This window comes from Cyanistes caeruleus, chromosome 28, assembly GCF_971803275.1.
Source record: "Cyanistes caeruleus chromosome 28, bCyaCae1.hap1.1, whole genome shotgun sequence".
NCBI classification, from domain to species: domain Eukaryota; kingdom Metazoa; phylum Chordata; class Aves; order Passeriformes; family Paridae; genus Cyanistes; species Cyanistes caeruleus.
In genome coordinates, this window is record NC_141728.1 from 144,730 (window position 1) to 161,941 (window position 17,212).

Consider the following 17,212-nt stretch of genomic DNA (forward strand, 5'->3'; position numbering starts at 1 on the left):
CCTCCCCCCTCGGCGACCCCTCCCCACCCCCCGCCCCCCCTCCTCGCCCCCCGAGGACCCCCCCCCGCCCAGCCGCAAGACCACCACCTTCAAATCCCGCGCCCCCCGCAAGAAACCCCCCCCGGCCGCCGGCGAGCCCGGAGACCCCGCGGGCGACCCCCACCCCGGGGGAGACCACCCCCATTTGAGCGGGGACCCCCACCCCGGGGGAGACCACCCCTATTTGGGGGGGGAACCCCACTTAGGGGGAGACCCCCACTTGGGGGGAGACCCCCAGTTTAGGGGGAAACCCCAGTTTAGGGGGAGACCCTCACTTAGGGGGAGATCCTCATTTAGGGGGAGACCCCCATTTAGGGGGAGACCCCCACTTAGGGGGAGACCCCCACTTAGGGGGAGACCCCCCCGGCAGCGGCTGCTCCAGCACGGACACAGCGAGCGAGCACTCAGCGGACGAAGGAGGAGGAGGAGGAGGAGGAGGAGGAGGAGGAGGAGGAGGAGGAGGATTGGGGGGATCGGGAGCGGCGCTTTTGGGGGTCTCAGCCCCCTCATCCCCCGCCATCAGGAGACCCCTCCCCAGCCCTGGAAGCGGCGTTCCGGCGGCTCCGCTGCCAGCGCGTCCTGGCCCGGCGGGACGGCGTTTTCCGCCCGGCCGTGCTCAAGCAGCTCCGCCGGGGCCAGGAGCTGGGCGTGCAATTCACCGGCGACCGCGGGCTCACCTTCCTGGAGGGGGGCTTCCTCGGCGACCCCCCGGCCGTGGTGTTGGACTGCACGCCCCCCGCGGGGGCGCTGGGGGTGGGCACGGCGGTGTGCGCCCGCCTGGACCCGGCCGAGACCCTCTACCGGCCGGGCACGGTGGTGGAGGTGAGCGCCAAGCCCCCCTCCTACCGGGTGCGCTTCGCCCCTCCGCCCCCCGCGCCCCCCGTCTGGGTGCCCCGCTCGGGCTTGAGGCTGCTGAGACCCCCCTGGCCGCCGGGAGACCCCGGCCCGCCTGCGGAGGAGGAAGAGGAGGAGGAGGGGGAGGAAGGCTCGGCGCGGCAAGCGGAGGACGCCGAGGTCTCCAAGCTGAGCGCGCCCCCTCCTCCTCCTCCTCCTCCTCCTCCTCCTCCTCCTCCTCCCCTCCTCCTCCTCCTCCGCGAGCCTCGGGGGCTCAGCCCCCCCCCGCCGCCTCCAGCGCCCCGCAAAGCGCCGGGACCCCCCAGGCCAAGTACAAGAAGGGGGACGTGGTTTGCACCCCCAACGGGATCCGCAAGAAGTTCAACGGCAAGCAGTGGCGGCGGCTGTGCTCGCGGGACGGCTGCACCAAGGAGTCGCAGCGCCGCGGCTTCTGCTCCCGCCACCTCTCCATGCGCACCAAGGAGCTGGAGGGGCTCCCCGAGCCCCGCCCGGCGCCCCCCAGCCGGGGGGGCAGCGCCGATTTCGAGTGGGGCGAGGAAACCTCCCGGGAGAGCGAGGGCGAGCCGCGGGCACGCCTGCCCGGAGCCGTGGCGGTTCCGCCCAACCCGGACTTGTCCCGGTTCGAGTTCGACGAGTGCGAGGCCGCCGTGATGTTGGTGTCGCTGGGCAGCTCCCGCTCGGGCACGCCGAGTTTTTCCCCGGCTTCCACCCAGTCGCCCTTCTCGCCCGCCCCGTCGCCCTCGCCCTCGCCGCTTTTCGGCTTCCGCCCGGCCAATTTCAGCCCGGTCAGCGCCTCCCCCCGCGCCCGCGGCCGGCACCTCAGCTCCGGGACCCCCCGACCGGGCGAGGGGCTCAGCCCCCCTCCCCCACCCCCCCCTCCCCCTCCTCCTCCTCCTCCTCCCCCCCCTCCCCCGCGACCCCGGCCGCCCTCGGGGGTCCCTCCGGGGGGTCTTCCAGCCCTCCCTGAGCTTCTCGGTGCCGCTGAGCCCCGGGAAGCGCAAGGCGGAGCTGGGGGAGCCGCAGGACGGGGCGGCGGGGGGCTCGGCGGGGGGCGGGGGGGTGTTCCGAGCCCTCTCGCCGCTCTTCGCCCCCCGTTCCCCCGCGGGGCTGACGGCCGACCCCGGCCCCGGAGCCCGCAGGGTGCCGCCGGTCCCCCGGGGGTCGCCGGTGATCGTTCGGAACCCCGAGGTTCCCCTCCCCGAGCCCCCCCGCCCCCGCCCGCTGCTGCCCCCTCCCCAAAAGCCGCCCTGGCCGCCCCCGTGCCCATCAACGCCGGGCGGCTGCGGGCCCCGGGGCGACCCCCGGGGACCCCCGAGCGGGGAGGCCCCGGAGCCGCTTTCGGGGGGCCCCCCCCTGCAGCCGGTGGCCTTCCACCCCTCCCCCGCCGCGCTGCTGCCGCTGCTCGTGCCCGGAGACTACGGGACCCCCCCGGCCCCCCGCAAGGAGATCGTCATGGGCAGGCCCGGAACAGGTAGGTGTGACGTCACAGCGGAGGTGGTGGGCGGGGGGGCGGTGACGTCAGAGGTGAGGTGGTGGGTGGGGGCGGTGACGTCAGAGTGGAGGGTGGGGGGGGATGGAGGGAAGCGTGATGTCACGGGTGAGGGGCGGTGATGTCAGAGCGGAGGTGATGGGTGGGGCGATGACATCAGAGTGGAGCTGGTGGGTGAGGCGGTGACGTCAGAGTGGAGGGTGGGGCGGTGACATCAGAGGTGAGGAGTGGGGGATGGAGGGAAGTGTGATGTCACGGGTGAGGGGCGGTGATGTCAGAGCGGAGGTGGTGGGTGAGGCGGTGACGTCAGAGCGGATGGGTGCTGGATGGAGGGAAGCGTGATGTCACGGGTGAGGGGCGGTGACGTCACAGCAGAGGTGGTGGGGTGGGGCGGTGACGTCAGAGTGGAGGTGGTGGGTGGGGCGGTGACGTCAGAGTGGAGGGTGGGGGGGGATGGAGGGAAGCGTGATGTCACGGGTGAGGAGGCGGTGATGTCAGAGCGGAGGGTGGGGCGGTGACGTCAGAGGTGAGGAGTGAGGGATGGAGGGAAGCGTGATGTCATGGGTGAGGAGGCGGTGACGTCAGAGCAGAGGGGTGTGGGGGGCGGTGACGTCAGAGGTGAGGAGTGGGGGGGGATGGAGGGAAGTGTGATGTCACGGGTGAGGGGCGGTGACGTCAGAGCGGAGGTGGTGGGTGGGACTGTGACGTCAGAGGTGAGGAGTGGGGGATGGAGGGAAGTGTGATGTCACGGGTGAGGAGGCGGTGACGTCAGAGCGGAGGTGATGGGCGGGGCAGTGACGTCAAGGCGGAGGGGTGCTGGATGGAGGGAAGCGTGATGTCATGGGTGAGGGGCGGTGACGTCAGAGCGGAGGTGGTGGGTGGGGCGGTGACGTCAGAGTGGAGGGTGGGGGGGGATGGAGGGAAGCGTGATGTCACGGGTGAGGGGCGGTGATGTCAGAGCGGAGGTGATGGGTGGGGCGGTGACGTCAGAGGTGAGGTGGTGGGTGGGGCGGTGACGTCAGAGTGGAGGGTGGGGCGGTGACGTCAGAGGTGAGGTGGTGGGTGAGGCGGTGACGTCAGAGTGGAGGGTGGGGGGGGATGGAGGGAAGCGTGATGTCACGGGCGAGGGGGCGGTGACGTCAGAGCGGAGGGTGAGGGGGGTGGTGACGTCAGAGCGGAGGGGTGTGGGGGGCGGTGACGTCAGAGGTGAGGAGGGAGGGATGGAGGGAAGCGTGATGTCACGGGTGAGGAGACGGTGACGTCAGAGCGGAGGTGATGGGTGGGGCGGTGACGTCAGAGCAGAGGGGTGCTGGATGGAGGGAAGCGTGATGTCACGGGTGAGGAGGCGGTGACGTCAGAGCGGAGGTGATGGGTGGGGCGGTGACGTCAGAGCAGAGGGGTGCTGGATGGAGGGAAGCGTGATGTCATGGGTGAGGCGGCGGTGACGTCAGAGCGGAGGGGTGAGGGGGGGAGGGGGAGTTTCGCCGCGCGGTGACGGCGTCAGGGCGGTGTCGGCTTTTTTTTCCCGCGGTGACGTCACGGCGCGCGGGCGGTTGCGGCGCGGTGACGTCAGAGCCGCGCCGAGGCGGCGGCGGTGGAGTGCGAAGCCGCGGCGGGGAATGCTTCGTGATGACGTCACGGTGACGTCAGAGCCGCTTTAAGGGGCTGTGTCGGGATGCTACTTGATGACGTCACGGTGACGTCAGAGCCGCTTTGAGGGGCTGTGTCGGGATGCTGTCAGCGCGCCGCGGTGACGTCACAGTTACTTCACTGAGAACAGTGCCACAGGGCAGGCGTCGCGGGTGACGTCGCGGTGACGTCATGCCGACGCCGCGGCGGGACGCGGGCTTGCTTTTTTTTTTTTTTTTTTTTTTTTTTTTTTTTTCGCCGCGCTGACGTCACTCCGCCTCCCCGTGACGTCACGGCTTCCCCCGTTCTCTGGGCCGGGCTCGGGGAGGGCGCTCGGAGGGGGCGTGGCCTCTCCCGCAGCTGCGCGCGCACCCCGCCGGCGGGGAGGCGGGGGCGGGGGCGCCCTCATTTGCATACGCGCGGCCGGCGCCCAATGGGCGCGCGGCGCGGGGGCGGGAAGCCCCCTCTCATTTGCATACGCGCGTCGGCCGAGGCGGGGGAGGGGGGGGGGGAAAGAAAAAGGGGGGGGGGGGGAATGAGGGGAGTGGGCGGAGGGGGGAGCGCCTTCATTTGCATACGCGCGCGCTTCGGCCAATGGGCGCCGCGGGGAGCGGCGCGCGCGGCCGGCGCCGGCCAATGGGAGCGCGGCGGGGCTCGGTTGTGTGGGGGGGGGGAAGGGGGGGGCGGAGCTCGCGCGTGCGCGGCGGGAGCGGCGTGAGGCGGGAGGGGAGGGGGGAAGGGGGGGGCGGCGCGCGCCCGTTCCCCTGCGCGCGGCGGGCGCGGGCGGCGGCCCCGGACCGGGACCCCTCCCCCCCTCCCCTCCCCCCTTTTTCCCCCCGGGGTTTTTTTTTTTTTATTATTATTTTTTACTTTTTTTTATTTTAAACACCGGGGGAAGACCCCCCCCCCCCACCCCCACTCCCCCCATCCCACCCCCATCACACACACACACTCACACACACACAGACACACACACACACAGAGAGAGAGAGAGAAACCGAACCCGGACCGGCACCGGGAATCCTTCCCCTTCCCCCCCCCCCCTCCTCCCTTCCCTCCCCTTTCCCCCCCCCCCCCCTCCCCTTTCCCTTTCCCTCCTCCCTTTCGCCGAGCGGCCCCGCCATGTCCTCCTCCTCCACCGCCCTGCCCCCGGCCGCGGCCCCGCGCAGAGGCCTCGGCATGTTCGGTCAGTGCGGAGGGTGGAACGGGGTGGGGGGGGGGTTCGGGGGGCTTGTGTGTGTGTGGGGGGGGGGGGAGAGGATTTGGGGCGTCCCGGGGGTCTCCGGGGTGGGTGGGTGGGGAGGGGGGGGTGGGAGCTCTGAGGGGGTTTTGTGGAGCGGGAAAGGGGGGGCGGGAATGGCGGGGTGGTTGTGAGGGGATGGATGGAGGGGGGGGGGGTTCGTGAGGGGGTTCGGGGTTCCTGAGGGGATTCGGGATCCGTGAGGGGATTCGGGGTCCATGAAGGGGATTTGGGATGGGGTTGGTGGGCTTGGTGGGATCCATGAGGGGATTCGGGGTCCATGACGAGATTTGGGATCCCTGAGGGGATTTGGGGTTCCTGAGGGGATTCGGGATCCGTGAGGGGATTCGGGGTCCATGAAGGGGATTTGGGATGGGGTTGGTGGGATCCCTGAGGGGATTCGGGGTTCGTGAGGGGATTCGCGGTTCGTGAGGGGATTCGCGGTCCGTGAGGGGATTCGGGGTTCGTGAGGGGATTTGGGATCCGTGAGGTGATTTGGGGTCCATGACGGGATTCGGGGTCCGTGAGGGGTTTCGGGGTTCGTGAGGGGATTTGGGGGGGGTTTGGGGAGGGGTTGGTGGGATCCGTGAGGGGATTCGGGATCTGTGAGGGGGTTCGGGATCCGTGAGGGGGTTCGGGATCTGTGAGGGGATTCGGGGTCCATGAGGGGATTCGGGGAGGGATTGGTGGGATCCCTGAGGAGATTTGGGGTCCATGAGGAGATTTAGGGATCCGTGAGGGGATTTGGGGTCCGTGAGGGGATTTGGGGTCCGTGAGGGGATTCGGGGTCCATGAGGGGATTTAGGATGGGCTTGGTGGGATCCATGAGGGGACTCGCGGTCCGTGAGGGGATTTGGGGTCCGTGAGGGGATTTGTGGGGGGTTTGGGGAGGGCTTGGTGGGGTCCGTGAGGGGATTTGGGATCTGTGAGGGGATTCGGGGTCCATGAAGGGGATTCGGGGAGGGGTTGGTGGGATCCGTGAGGGGATTTGGGGTTCGTGAGGGGATTCGGGATCCGTGAGGGGATTTGGGATGGGGTCCATGAGGAGATTTGGGATCTGTGAGGGGATTCGGGGTTCCTGAGGGGATTCGTGGGGGGGTTTGGGGAGAGCTTGGTGGGTTCCGTGAGGGGATTCAGGGTCCGTGAGGGGATTTGGGATGGGATTGGTGGGATCCGTGAGGTGACTCGCGGTTCGTGAGGGGATTCGGGGTTCGTGAGGGGATTTGGGGGGGTTTTGGGGAGGGATTGGTGGGATCCCTGAGGAGATTTGGGGTCCGTGAGGAGATTTAGGGATCCGTGAGGAGATTTAGGGATCTGTGAGGGGATTTGGGGTCCATGAAGGGGATTTGGGGAGGGGTTGGTGGGGTTCGTGAGGTGATTTGGGATCCGTGAGGAGATTTGGGATCTGTGAGGGGATTTGGGGTCCCTGAGGGGATTTGGGGGGGTTTTGGGGAGGGGTGGGTGGGATCCCTGAGGGGATTCGGGGTCCCTGAGGGGTCCCTGAGGGGATCTGGGGGTCCCTGAGGGGATTTGGGGGTCCCTGAGGGGTCCCTGAGGGGATTTTGGGGTTCCTGATGCGATTTCAGAGCTTTTGCGTGGAAATGTTTGGATTTGTGAAGAGGTTTTGGGGTTCTGAGGAGATTTTGGAGGTTTTCTGTGGAGGTTTGGGGTCTTTTTGAGGAGATTTTTGGGTTCCTGATGCGATTTCGAATCTTTTGTGAAGAAATTTTGGGGTTTCTGAGGAGATTTGGGGGGTTCTGAGGTGACTTTGGAGGTTTTGTGAGGAAATGTTGATGTTTGTGAAGAGATTTTGGGGTTCCTGATGCGATTTTGGAGCTTTTGTGAGGAAATGTTTGGATTTGGGAAGAGATTTTGGGGTTTCTGAGGAGATTTTTGATGTTTTGTGAGTTAATGTTGGTTTTTGTGAGGGGATTTTGGGGTTTCTGAGGAGATTTTTGAGGTTCTGTGAGGAAATTTTGGGTTTTGTGAAGAGAATTTGGGGTTCTTGAATTGATTTTGGATTTTTTTTGAGGAGATTTTGGGGTTCCTGATGCGATTTCGGAACTTTTGTGTGGAAATGTTTGGATTTGGGAAGAGATTTTGGGGTTTCTGAGGTGATTTTAGAGGTTCTGTGAAGAAATTTTGTGTTTTGTGAAGAGAATTTGGGGTTTCTGAATTGATTTTGGATTTTCTTGAGGAGATTTTGGGGTTCCTGATGCGATTTCGGAACTTTTGTGAGGAAATGTTTGGATTTGGGAAGAGATTTTGGGGTTTCTGAGGAGATTTTGGAGGTTCTGTGAGTTAATGTTGGTTTTTGTGAGGGGATTTTGGGGTTTCTGAGGTGATTTTAGAGGTTCTGTGAAGAAATTTTGAGGTTTGTGAAGAGATTTTGAGGTTTTGGAGGTGATTCTGGAGCTTTTTTGAGGAGGTTTGGGGTCTTTTTGCAGAGATTTTGGGGTTTCTGAATTGATTTTGGAGCTTTTGTGAGGAAATTTTGGGTTTCGTGAAGAGAATTTGGGGTTTCTGAATTGATTTTGGATTTTCTTGAGGAGATTTTGGGGTTCCTGATGCGATTTCGGAGTTTTTGTGAAGAAATGTTTGGGTTTGTGAGGGGATTTTGGGGTCCTGAGTTGATTTTGGAGCTTTTTTGAGGCGATTTTGGGGTTTTTGAGAAGATTTGGGGGTTCTGATGCGATTCTGGAGCTTTTTTGAGGAGATTTTGGGGTTCTGAGATGATTTTTGGGGGTTCTGTGAGAAAATGTTGGTTTTTCTGAAGTGATTTTGGGGTTCTGAGGTGGTTTTTGAATTTTTTTGAGGAGATTTTTGGGGTTCTCAGGTGATTTTTGGGGGTTCTCAGGTGATTTTTGGGGGTTCTCAGGTGATTTTTGGGGGTTCTCAGGTGATTTTTGGGGTTCTGAGCTGATTTTTGGGGGTTCTCAGGTGATTTTTGGGGTTCTCAGGTGATTTTTGGGGTTCTCAGGTGATTTTTGGGGGTTCTGAGCTGATTTTTGGGGGTTCTCAGGTGATTTGGGGGGGTGGGGGGGTCCCACAGGTGAGGAGGGGGCTCAGGTCACACCTGTGGGGACGATCCTGACATCACCTGTCCCCATTGCACACCTGTGTGACGTCACCTGTCCACGTGACACACCTGTGTGACGTCACCTGTCCACGTGACACACCTGTGTGATGTCACCTGTCCCTGTGACACACCTGTGTGACGTCACCTGTCCCAGTGACACACCTGTGTGACGTCACCTGTCCCTGTCACACACCTGTGTGACGTCACCTGTCCATGTGACACACCTGTGTGACGTCACCTGTCCCAGTGACACACCTGTATGACATCACCTGTCCCAGTGACACACCTGTGTGACGTCACCACCCCTTATTGCACACCTGTGTGACGTCACCTGTCCACGTGACACACCTGTGTGACGTCACCTGTCCATGTGACACACCTGTGTGACGTCACCTGTCCCCGTGACACACCTGTGTGACGTCACCACCCCTTATTGCACACCTGTATGACATCACCTGTCCCAGTGACACACCTGTGTGACGTCACCTGTCCCAGTGACACACCTGTGTGACCTCACCTGTCCCCGTGACACATCTGTGTGACCTCACCTGTCCATATGACACACCTGTGTGACCTCACCTGTCCATGTGACACACCTGTGTGACATCACCTGTCCGTGTGACACACCTGTGTGACCTCACCTGTCCCTGTGACACACCTGTGTGACCTCACCTGTCCATATGACACACCTGTGTGACCTCACCTGTCCATGTGACACACCTGTGTGACATCACCTGTCCGTGTGACACACCTGTGTGACCTCACCTGTCCCTGTGACACACCTGTGTGACCTCACCTGTCCATATGACACACCTGTGTGACCTCACCTGTCCATGTGACACACCTGTATGATGTCACCACCCCTTATTGCACGCCTGTGTGATGTCACCTGTCCCCGTGACACACCTGTATGACGTCATCACCCCTTATTGCACACCTGTGTGACCTCACCTATCCATGTGACACACCTGTGTGACCTCACCTGTCCCCTTTACCCACCTGTATGACATCACCACCCCCCATTCCCCACCTGTGTGACCCCCCCCGGTGCCCCCTCCCCCCATGACCCCGCCCCCCATGGCCCCTCCCCTTATAACCCCGCCCCCCCATTGAGGCCCCGCCCCCTCGGCCGGGCCTCACCCCCCTCCCCTCCCCTCCCCCCGGGCAGTGTGGACCAACGTGGAGCCGCGCTCGGTGCCGGTGTTCCCGTGGCACTCGCTGGTGCCGTTCCTGGCGCCCAGCCAGCCCGACGCGTCCCCGCAGCCGCCGGCCGGCCTCCAGCCCGTCTGCCACGCCCCGGCCACCGCGCCCAGCAAAGGTCAGCCCCGCCCCCCGCGCCCCGCCCGCCCCGCGCCCCGCCCCCCGCGCCCCGCCTGACCGCTGCCCCCTCCCCTCCCCCCGCCCAGAGCCCCCCGAGTCGGCCGCGGTGGCCCCCGAGCCCGGGGGGCCCGGCCAGGAGCCCGGGCGATGCGGGGGGGCCACCAGGCCGCCCAGCCCCCCGCCCGCCGCGCCCCCGGCCCCGCCCCCCGCCGCCGCGGCCACGCCCGGAGAGGAGGAGACGCAGGGGGGAGGGGCAGCGCGGCCGGACAGCGAGACGGAGAGTGACCACGACGACGCGTGAGTGGCCCGAGGGGTGACCGCGGTGTGGGGCCCAGTCTGTGTGACCCCTGAGTGACCCCTGAGTGACCCCTGAGTGACCTTCAGTGACCCTGAGTGACCCCTGAGTGACCCTGTGTGACCCCTGAGTGACCCCTGAGTGACCCTGAGTGACCCCTGAGTGACCCTGAGTGACCCCTGACCCCTGAGTGACCCTGAGTGACCCCTGAGTGACCCTTGTGTGACCCCTGAGTGACCCCTGACCCCTGAGTGACCCTGAGTGACCCTGAGTGACCCCTGAGTGACCCCTGACCCCTGAGTGACCACTGAGTGACCCCTGACCCCTGAGTGACCCTTGAGTGACCCTGAATGACCCCTGAGTGACCCTTGAGTGACCCCTGAGTGACCCTGAGTGACCCCTGAGTGACCCTGAGTGACCCCTGAGTGACCCTGACTGACCTCCGAGTGACCTTCAGTGACCCTGAGTGACCCCTGAGTGACCTTGAGTGACCCCTGAGCGACCCCTGAGTGACCCTGAGTGACCCGAGTGACCCTGAGTGACCCCTGAGTCACCCTGAGTGACCCCTGAGTGACCTTGAGTGACCCCTGAGTGACCCCTGAGTGACCCCTGAGCGACCCCTGAGTGACCCTGAGTGACCCCTGACCCCTGAGTGACCCCTGAGTGACACTGAGTGACCCTGAGTGACCCTTGTGTGACCCCTGAGTGACCCCTGAGTGACCCTGAGTGACCCCTGAGTGACCCCTGAGTGACCCTGAGCGACCCCTGAGTGACCCCTGAGTGACCCCAATGACCCCTGTGTCACCCTTGTGTGCCCCCCCGAGTGACCCCTCCCCCATGACGTCATGGCCCCGCCCCCCCCCCCGGCCCCGCCCCCCAGGTTCCTGTCGTCCATCGTGGCTCCGGAGCTGCCGCTGCCGCTGGGCCCCGGAAAGCGCCGGACGCAGTCGCTGAGCGCCCTGCCCAAGGACGGGGACAAGGACGGGCGCAGCCCCAGCAAGGTGGGCACTGAAATCACCCCAAATCACCCCAAAATCCGCCTGAAATCACCCCAAAATCCTGCCCAAAATCCTGCCCCAAATCCGCCTGAAATCACCCCAAAATCCTGCCCAAAATCCTGCCCAAAATCCGCCTGAAATCACCCCAAAATCCTGCCTCAAATCCGCCTGAAATCACCCCAAAATCCTGCCCAAAATCAACCCAAAATCCTGCCCCAAAATCCTGCCCAAGGACGGGGACAAGGACGGGCGCAGCCCCAGCAAGGTGGGCACCCAAATCACCCCAAATCACCCCAAAATCACCCCAAAATCCTGCCCAAAATCACCCCAAAATCCGCCTGAAATCACCCCAAAATCCTGCCCAAAATCACCCCAAAATCCTGCCCCAAATCCGCCTGAAATCACCCCAAAATCCTGCTCAAAATCCCGCTCCGAATCCACCCAAAATCACCCCAAATCACCCCAAAAATCCTGCCCAAAATCCTGCCCCAAAATCCACCTGAAATCACCCCAAAATCCTGCCCAAGGACGGGGACAAGGACGGGCGCAGCCCCAGCAAGGTGGGCACCGAAATCACCCCAAAATCACCCCAAAATCCACCTGAAATCACCCCAAAATCCTGCCCAAAATCCTGCCCAAAATCCCGCTCCGAATCCACCCAAAATCACCCAAAATCACCCCAAAATCCTGCCCCAAAATCCTGCCCAAGGACGGGGACAAGGACGGGCGCAGCCCCAGCAAGGTGGGCACTGAAATCACCCCAAATCGCCCCAAAATCCGCCTGAAATCACCCCAAAATCCTGCCCAAAATCCCGCTCCGAAATCACCCAAAATCACCCAAAATCCGCCTGAAATCCCCCCAAATTCCACCCCAAATCCCGCCCTTTGTGGGTGTGGCCGCCTCTTCCTGGGCGTGTCCATCTGACCACACCCCTGGGTGTGTCCACTGAGCCCCTTGGCCACACCCACTGACCACACCCACTGACCACACCCACTGACCCCACCCACTGACCCCACCCGCTGTGTCCTGCTCTGACCCCGCCCCCTGACTCCACCCCCTGTGGGCGTGTCCCGCTCTGACCACGCCCCCGCAGCGGGAGAAGGACCACATCCATCATCCAATGATCCCCTCCACTGACCCCGCCCCTCTAATCCCACACCCACTGACCCCACCCCTTTGTGGGCGTGTCTTACTGACCCCACCCCATTGAGGGTGTGTCCCTGCCTGACCCCGCCCCCCTGTGGGCGTGTCCCGCTCTGACCACGCCCCCGCAGCGGGAGAAGGACCCCATCCATCATCCCATGATCCACACCCACTGACCCCACCCCTCTAATCCCACACCCACTGACCCCACCCCTTTGTGGGTGTGTCCCTGCCTGACCCCGCCCCCCTGTGGGCGTGTCCCGCTCTGACCACGCCCCCGCAGCGGGAGAAGGACCACATCCGGCGGCCCATGAACGCCTTCATGATCTTCAGCAAGCGGCACCGGGCCCTGGTTCACCAGCGCCACCCGAACCAGGACAACAGAACCGTCAGCAAGATCCTGGGGGAGTGGTGGTACGCCCTGGGACCCCGGGAGAAACAGCAGTACCACGACCTGGCCTTCCAGGTGAGCACAGGTGGGGTCACAGGTGAGCACAGGTGGGGTTTGGTACGCCCTGGGGCCCCGGGAGAAACAGCAGTACCATGATCTGGCCTTCCAGGTGAGCACAGGTACCCTCAGGTGAGCACAGGTGGGGTCACAGGTGAGCACAGGTGGGCACAGGTACACCCAGGTGAGCACAGGTGGGGTCACAGGTGAGCACAGGTACCCTCAGGTGAGCACAGGTACACCCAGGTGAGCTACACCCAGGTGGGGTCACAGGTACACCCAGGTGGGGTTTGGTACGCGCTGGGGCCGCGGGAAAAGCAGCAGTACCACGACCTGGCCTTCCAGGTGAGCACAGGTACACCCAGGTGAGCACAGGTGGGGTCACAGGGACCCACAGGTGAGCACAGGTGGGGTCACAGGTACACCCAGGTACCCCCAGGTACACCCAGGTGAGCACAGGTGGGGTCACAGGGGTCCCAGGTGGGGTTTGGTACGCGCTGGGGCCACGGGAGAAACAGCAGTACCACGACCTGGCCTTCCAGGTGAGCACAGGTGGGCACAGGTACACCCAGGTGAGTTTTTGGGGGTCCCAGGTGAGGTTTGAGGGGTCCCAGGTGAGTTTTGAGGGTCCCAGGTGAGATTTGGGTGTCCCAGGTGAGTTTTGGGGGTCCCAGGTGACTTTTTGGGGGTCCCAGGTGAATTTTGGGGGTCCCAGGTGAATTTTGGGTACCCCCAGGTGAATTTTGGGGGTCCCAGGTGAATTTTGGGTATCCCCAGGTGAATTTTGGGGGTCCCAGGTGAGGTTTGGGGGGTCCCAGGTGAGTTTTGGGGGTCCCAGGTGAGTTTCTGGGGAGCTTTGGGGAATCCCGCCTGGGCGGGGGGGGGGGTGAAATTTGGGTTAAATTCGGGATAATTCGGGACTCCCAGCGGGGGGGGGGGGGGGGGGGGGGGCCGGAATTGGGGTGGGGGTCCCGGGGGTGGGGGGGCGGGGTCCGGGGGCGGGGTCTGAGCCTCGGCCCCTCCCCCCAGGTGAAGGAGGCTCATTTCAAAGCCCACCCGGACTGGAAGTGGTGCAACAAAGACCGGAAGAAATCCAGCTCGGAGGGGGGGAGGGGCCCGGGGGGGGTCCCCAAGGAGCCCCGCGAGCGCAGCGCCTCCGAGAGCGGCCCCCCGCCCCCCCGGCAGGTCTGGCACCCCCAGAGACCCCCCAGAATAACCCCAAAAACAACCTTAAAGCACGCCCAAAATAACCCCCAAAACAACCCCAAAAAATCCCCCAAAAAATCCCAAAAAAATCCCCAAAAAAACCCCAAAACACCCCAAAACACGCCCAAAATAACCCCCAAAACACCCCAAAAAATCACCCAAAAAATCCCCCAAAAATCCCAAAAAAATCCCCAAAAAATCACCAAAACACCCCCCAAAACACCCCCAAAATATCCCCCAAAAAACCCCAAAACACCCCCAAAAAATCACCAAAACACCCCAAAAAATCACCAAAAAATCCCAAAACATCCCCAAAACACCCCCAAAAAAAATCCCAAAACATCCCCAAAACACGCCCAAAATAACCCCCAAAACACCCCCAAAAAATCACCCAAAAAATCCCCCAAAAATCCCAAAAAAATCCCAAAAAATCCCCAAAACACCCCCAAAAACACCCCCAAAAAATCACCAAAATAACCCCAAAAACACCCCCAAAAAATCACCAAAACACCCCCCAAAACACCCCCAAAATAACCCCAAAAAAATCACCAAAATAACCGCAAAAACACCCCCAAAAAATCACCAAAACAGCCCCAAAACACCCCCAAAATAACCCCCAAAATAACCCCCAAAACAACCCCAAAAAATCACCAAAACACCCCCAAAAACACCCGCAAAAAATCACCAAAAAATCCCCAAAATAACCCCCAAAAACACCCCAAAGCACCCCCAAAAAATCACCCAAACACCCCCAAAACACCCCCAAAAAAAATCCCAAAACATCCCCAAAACACGCCCAAAATAACCCCCAAAACACCCCCAAAAAATCACCCAAAAAATCCCCCAAAAATCCCAAAAAAATCCCCAAAAAATCCCCAAAACACCCCCAAAAACACCCCCAAAAAATCACCAAAATAACCCCAAAAACACCCCCAAAAAATCACCAAAACAGCCCCAAAACACCCCCAAAAACACCCCCAAAAAATCCCCCAAAATAACCCCAAAAAATATCCCCAAAAAATCACCAAAAAATCCCCCAAAACCACGCCCAAAATATCCCCAAAAAATCACCGAAACACCCCCAAAACACCCCAAAACACGCCCAAAATAACCCCAAAAACAACCCCCAAAAAAATCCCAAAAAAATCCCCCAAAACACCCCCAAAAATCCCCAAAACATCCCCAAAACACCCCAAAAAAATTACCAAAAAATCACCCAAAAACACCCCAAAACACCCCCCAAAAAACCCCCCAAAATCCCAAAAAAATCCCACAAAAAATCCCAAAAAATCACCAAAACACCCCCAAAAAATCCCCAAAAAATCCAAAAAAATCCCACAAAAAATCCCAAAAAAATCCCCCAAAAAGTCCCAAAAAAATCCCCAAAAAATAAAAAAAAAATCCCCAAAAGAAACCCCCAAACCCCCCAAAAAACCCCAAAAATCCCCCCGTGTTCACCCCTCCCCCCCCCCTGCCCCCTCCCCTCCCCCCTCTGACCCCTCCCCTCCCCCCTCTGACCCCTCCCCTCCCCCCCAGGTGCCGCCGACCCCCCCGAGGCCAAGGGGGGGGTCCCGGGGGGTCCCGGCGAGCCCCGAGGAGGGGGAGGGGCCGGGGGTGGGGGAGGGGCGGCGCAGCCCCCCCCGCCCCGCCCCCGCGCCTTCTCCCACAGCGGCGTGGGGGGAGGGGCGGACCCCCGCGGACCCCCCCTGCACGAGCTCAGCCAGGTGGGGGAGGGGCGGCGGGGGGGGAGGGGCGGGGGGGGGGTCGGGAATTTTGGGGAATTTTTGGGGAATTTTTGGGGAATTTTTGGGAATTTTTGGGAATTTTCGGGGAATTTTTGGGGAATTTTGGGGAATTTTCGGGGGGATTTTGGGGAATTTTTTTGGAATTTTGGGGGAATTTTGGGGAATTTTCGGGGAATTTTTGGGGAATTTTGGGGAATTTTTGGGGAATTTTGGGGGAATTTTGGGGAATTTTCGGGGAATTTTTTTGGAATTTTGGGGGAATTTTTGGGGAATTTTTGGGGAATTTTGGGGAATTTTGGGGAATTTTTGGGGAATTTTGGGGAATTTTTTGGGGAATTTTGGGGGAATTTTGGGGAATTTTCGGGGAATTTTTGGGGAATTTTCGGGGGGATTTTGGGGGAATTTTTGGGGAATTTTTGAGTTTTTTGTCCCGGGATTTTGGGGCGATTTTGGGGAATTTTGGGGGAATTTTCGGGGGGATTTTGGGGAATTTTTGGGGAATTTTTTGGGAATTTTGGGGGAATTTTGGGGGAATTTTCGGGGGAATTTTGGGGGAATTTTTGGGGAATTTTGGGGGAATTTTCGGGAATTTTTGGGGAATTTTCGGGCCGAATTTTGGGAACATTTCGGGGGAATTTTGGGGGATTTTGGGGAACATTTTGGGGCGGATTCGCGGAATTTCGGGCTCCGTTTCTTCTCCTCCTCCCGCCCCATTTCCCCTTTTTTTCACCCCAATTTCTCTCTCCCCTCCCCCCTCCCCCCCAGCTGTGCGCGGGCCCCGCCCCTTTCGGGGGTCCCAAGGCGGGGGGAGGGGCTCCTTACGCCGCCCCTCCCCCCCCGGGGCGCTCGGGGGCCCCGCCCCGCCCCCCCCGGGCCCCGCCCCGCCCCCCCCGCGCGCAGAGCGAGGAGATGACGAGCGACGAGGAGCGCATGGTGATCTGCGAGGAGGAGGGCGACGATGACGTCATCGGTGAGGTCATCGCCCCTCCCCCCCCCACCCCCCAAAAAATCCCCAAAAAAAAAAAAAAAAAAAAAAATCCCAAAAAACTTTTTTTTTAAATTTTTTTTTTTTTTATTTTTTTGGGGGGGGGTGGGGGAGGGGTCTCTGATGGGCCCCGCCCCTCCCCCCACCCTGGAGTGTTTGGACGATGGGTTCGCCCCTCCCCCACCCCCGAAACTCCCGAAAACCCCCCCAAAAAAAACCCTAAAACTTCTTTTTTTAAATTTTATTTTTTTATTATTTTTGGGGGATTTTTTTGGGGGGGGTGGGGGAGGGGTCTCTGATGGGTCCCGCCCCTCCCCCCACCCTGGAGTGTTTAGACGATGGGTTCGCCCCTCCCCCACCCCCAAAACTCCCAAAAAACAAAAAAAAAAAATCCCAAAAAACTTTTTTTTTTTTTTTTTAAATTTTTTGTTTATTTTTTGGGGGGGGGATTTTTTTTTTTTTGGGGGGGGGTGGGGGAGGGGTCTCTGATGGACCCCGCCCCTCCCCCCCCCACCCCCCCCCGGATGTTTAGACGATGGGTTCGCCCCTCCCCCACCCGACATCGACCTGAAGTGCAAGGAGCGCGTGAGCGACAGCGACTCCGGGGAGGAGGGGAGCAAGGTGGGGGAGGGGCGGGGGGTGGGGGAGGGGCGGGGGGGTGGGGGAGGGGCGGGGGGGTGGGGGAGGGGCGGGGTGGGGGTGGGGGAGGGGGGATATGGGGGGTCGATGGGGGATGGGGG

General features: G+C 61.4%; 1 protein-coding gene across 1 annotated transcript; it reads left to right on the forward strand.

The window, feature by feature from the left end:
- Positions 1-390: 390 nt before the first annotated feature.
- On the forward strand, positions 391-17,102 carry CIC (capicua transcriptional repressor; the record flags this gene model as incomplete). Its single annotated transcript, XM_086864852.1, is given in 10 exon segments — positions 391-1,125; positions 1,128-1,838; positions 1,840-2,365; positions 9,500-9,649; positions 9,738-9,948; positions 10,827-10,947; positions 12,372-12,554; positions 13,566-14,210; positions 16,064-16,457; positions 17,005-17,102. Coding segments are annotated over 10 exon segments (3,774 nt in total), but the record flags the coding sequence as incomplete, so codon positions are not given.
- Positions 17,103-17,212: the final 110 nt, after the last annotated feature.